The sequence below is a fragment of the Enhydra lutris genome, unplaced genomic scaffold (genome assembly GCF_002288905.1).
Source record: "Enhydra lutris kenyoni isolate GAN:26980312 unplaced genomic scaffold, ASM228890v2 scaffoldscaffold68, whole genome shotgun sequence".
Classification (NCBI taxonomy): Eukaryota; Metazoa; Chordata; class Mammalia; order Carnivora; family Mustelidae; genus Enhydra; species Enhydra lutris.
In genome coordinates, this window is record NW_019154152.1 from 12,165,792 (window position 1) to 12,169,782 (window position 3,991).

The 3,991-nt window shown below is 57.0% G+C and overlaps 1 protein-coding gene across 1 annotated transcript; it reads left to right on the forward strand.

Annotated features, from left to right (window-relative positions):
* Positions 1 to 412: 412 nt before the first annotated feature.
* LOC111159490 (purinergic receptor P2Y2) lies at positions 413 to 2,147 on the forward strand. The gene is made up of 2 exons (XM_022522007.1): positions 413 to 465; positions 761 to 2,147. Exon 2 carries the CDS (start codon positions 765 to 767, stop codon positions 1,896 to 1,898), a length of 1,134 nt encoding a protein of 377 aa, XP_022377715.1. The 5' UTR covers positions 413 to 465; positions 761 to 764; the 3' UTR covers positions 1,899 to 2,147.
* The last annotated feature ends 1,844 nt before the right edge of the window (positions 2,148 to 3,991 follow it).

Here is a 3,991-nt window from a genome sequence, read left to right on the forward strand (position 1 = left end):
CTGACTGAGCCACCCAGGCGCCCCTAAAGGAAAGAACTTTCTAATGCTTCCAGGAAAGTAGGGACTGCCCACTGGCCAGAAACACCTCAGCAGGCAGTGGGCACTGGGTGTGGGCCAAGCCAGCCATCCTTAGAGACCCCTTTCTGTGAATCTGAGATGACACTGCGGTGGGACCCCCAGCTTCTCAGATTCTAGAGCTCAGGGTCCTTGATTTAGAACTCTGTGCTCCTGAGGTTCTAGAGCGGGGTGGCCAAACTTTTTTTTAAGGCCAGGTGGTAGTTATTTTAGGCTTTCAAGAACATACAATCTTTGTCACAACCATTCAACTCTTCATAAATAGATGGGTATGACTGTGTTCCAGTCAAGTTGTTTTGTTCTGTTTTGTTTTGTTTTCAGAAACAGACTGGTAAGCTGCCTCTGGCCCTCCGGTTGTAGTTTGCCTATCCCTGTCCTGAAGTTTTAGAGGTATGTGGCCCTGATACTCATGGAGCTCACGCATTCTCGAAGTGCTCACGCATTCTCGAAGTTCTAGGGTTCCATGGTTCTGGGCCCTCTGGGTCAGGGAGAGAGTCAGGTCAGAAGGCTACAAAGGCCTGGAACCTGGTTGGGCAGATCTTAACCAAAGGGCTCTGTGGGTGCGTTGGGTCCTTCATGGCCCCCATCGGGTGGGTGTGTCAGGCTCCCCCCCCCAGCCCCAGTCGTGACACTGACGGCTCTTCTCCCCCCACCCCCCAACCCCTGCCATCCCCCTCCCTCTCAGGGCGATGGCCACAGCCCTGGGACGCTGGAACGGCACGGCCAATAACTCTTGGGAAGGGGACGAGTTGGGCTACAAGTGCCGTTTCAATGAGGACTTCAAGTACGTGCTGCTGCCCGTGTCCTATGGCGTGGTGTGCGTGCTGGGGTTGTGTCTGAATGCCGCGGCGCTCTACATCTTCCTCTGCCGCCTCAAGACCTGGAACGCGTCCACCACGTACATGTTCCACCTGGCCGTGTGCGATGCGCTCTACGCCGCCTCCCTGCCGCTGCTGGTCTACTACTACGCGCGCGGCGACCACTGGCCCTTCAGCACGGTTCTGTGCAAGCTCGTGCGCTTCCTCTTCTACACCAACCTGTACTGCAGCATCCTCTTCCTCACGTGCATCAGCCTGCACCGCTGCCTGGGGGTCCTGCGGCCGCTGCGCTCGCTGCGCTGGGGCCGCGCGCGCTACGCCCGCCGGGTGGCGGCCGCCGTGTGGGTTCTGGTGCTGGCCTGCCAGTCCCCCGTGCTCTACTTCGTCACCACCAGCGCGCGCGGTGGCCGCATCACCTGCCACGACACGTCCGCGCCCGAGCTCTTCGGCCAGTTCGTGGCCTACAGCTCTGTGATGCTGGGGCTGCTCTTCGCCGTGCCCTTCGCCACCATCCTGGTGTGCTACGTGCTCATGGCTCGGCGGCTGCTGAAGCCGGCCTACGGGACGTCGGGAGGCCTGCCGCGGGCCAAGCGCAAGTCGGTGCGCACCATCGCGGTGGTGCTGGCCGTCTTCGCGCTCTGCTTCCTGCCCTTCCACGTCACGCGCACTCTCTACTACTCCTTCCGCTCGCTGGACCTCAGCTGCCACACCCTCAATGCGGTCAACATGGCCTACAAGATCACGCGGCCGCTTGCCAGTGCCAACAGCTGCCTGGACCCTGTGCTCTACTTCCTGGCCGGGCAGAGGCTTGTGCGCTTTGCCCGAGATGCCAAGCTGCCCACCGACCCCACTCCGGTGGCCCCAGCTCGCCGCAGAGTGGGCCTGCGCAGGTCGGACAGGACTGACATCAAGAGGACCAGAGAGGTATCGACCAGCAGTGAGGACTCTAGGCGGACAGAGTCGACACCAGCTGGTGGTGAGAACACTAAGGACATCCGGCTGTAGGACCTGAGCCCCTCAGGCCTGTGCAAGTTCATATAGGGGCTGGGGCTATAGGGACTAGGACTTCTGCAGATGGGATATTCTCCCTAGATAGGGCCCCATTAGTGACTCATGCCTGATGGTCAAGGGAGTCGTGACCTCAGTGCTCTGTCATTTGGCAGGGGCTCAGCATGCTGTCTGTGGCCCAGAGATCTCAACAGTCCCTAGGACGCCTGTCACAATTTGTGTGTGTGAGTTGGGGAATAAGGCTTCAGGAAAGGCAAGGGTAAGGCCCCTGGCCTGGCTCGCACACGATAGCCGGCCGCACCTGCCAGGTCAGGTCAAGGCTTGATCAAAGCCTGATCAAGTCAAATGGAGAACTGGGCCCAGAGGGGAAAGCGACTTACCAAGGTCACAGTCTGGGCCTGAGCCACCTGGGAGGGGCAGGGTTACAGGCTGACCAAAGGACCCTGGTAAGGCGCCAGCACTGAGCCAGAGCTTCCTGCAGAGGGGTCTAGGGCAGGTCTGGATGGTTCTTTCCTCTGAGGAGGAGCCCCATCCTGAGTGATGAACGAAACATCAGGGAACTGATGTCAGAAACACAGCTGGAGGCTCCCCTGGGCTGGGAGCCAGTTTGAGGCTGTAACTTGTACTGATGTGGTTGTTACCTACTGTGTTGTGCCCTGTTGTGTGGTTTGAAGATGACGGTACAGCCTAAGAAGCTCTCACCAGCCACATTGGGGTCCTTTCTCCAGCCTGTACTCCTCTGCCACCTGTCCTCCCATTAGCTGCCTCAGCAGGCAGGAGTCAGGTGGGGTCCTGTCCTTGGGATCCCCCCACTTTAGGGCTCAATGGCTATGACCAGTCATGTGCTGGTAAATGCTAAACCATCTAACTGGTTCTCCAGGGGGTGAGGTGAACCCCTTATTTGTAGCCTTGCCAACAGCAGTGGTGCAGATACTCCTGCCTTGGCCAGTTTCAGACTACTAATGTGACATCAACCTTCTTTCACAGTTCCTGAGAATGTAACACTTGGCTCTTGCAAGCAGAGCCAAGAGGCTCCAGCACGCCACCGATAATGCTGCGTGGTTGGGGCTGTGGACCACTGGGTCAGAGAGGCTGCCTGGAGTGGGGGACACTCCTGGGCTGTAGCTTTTGAGAAAAGCAGTTCATCAGAGAAGAACGTCCAGGTGCAGGGTGCATCTTGGGCAAAGACATGGGGACAGGAAAGCAGGGTATGCAGGAACTGGAAACAGGCCGGGCAGCCGGTGCCCAGGCTCACAGCAGGAATGAGGCTGAGGTTGGATCACGAGGATAGCAAGACAGGGCTCCCTCCTTGCCTTTCCCCGAGGTTTCCTTCGCACAGGCGCTAAGTTTGGGAGAGATTCATTTCTCTTTCTGGCCATTCCTCTGTCTCTTGGGAAAATCCAGCTGTGTGGCATAATAGTTCGTGCTTAGCCTGGGTCAGGGCTTAGGTTGAAGGAGATCTTTCTCACCTGTGACAGATTCTGGGTCCACCCGGCATGACTGTGGAGATTTGTAGAACTCAGATGAACAGGGCCCAGCTCAGCTTTAGGACAGGAGTAGGGCAAAGCTGATAGGCCTCACTCTTAATTTTTTTTTTTAATTTTATTTATTTGTCAGAGAGTGAGGGAGAGAGAGCGAGCACAGGCAGACAGAATGGCAGGCAGAGGCAGAGGGAGAAGCAGGCTCCCCGCTGAGCAAGGAGCCCGATGTGGGACTCGATCCCAGGACGCTAGGATCATGACCTGAGCTGAAGGCAGCTGCTTAACCAACTGAGCCACCCAGGCATCCCATCTCACTCTCAGTCTCAAATGTAAAGACTCACTCCCTTCCTCGGGGACACCCCTTGCCCTATCAGCCCACTCTGCCTGAGAGAAGATTCTTTTCTTACCCAAATTCTGCCTCCCTCTTATGACTTCTTCACCCTTCCCACTCTACTTTGTCAGAACAGAGCACCCTTTCCTCAAGAGTTTGAGTCTATCTCCACAGCAACCTGATGCAGCAGGAATCCATCAAAAGCCAGGATCCAGAAAAATTATTCTGGATTGCAATGGTGGTGATGTGCTCAAAGTAGTGTGAAATGCTCACCTCCC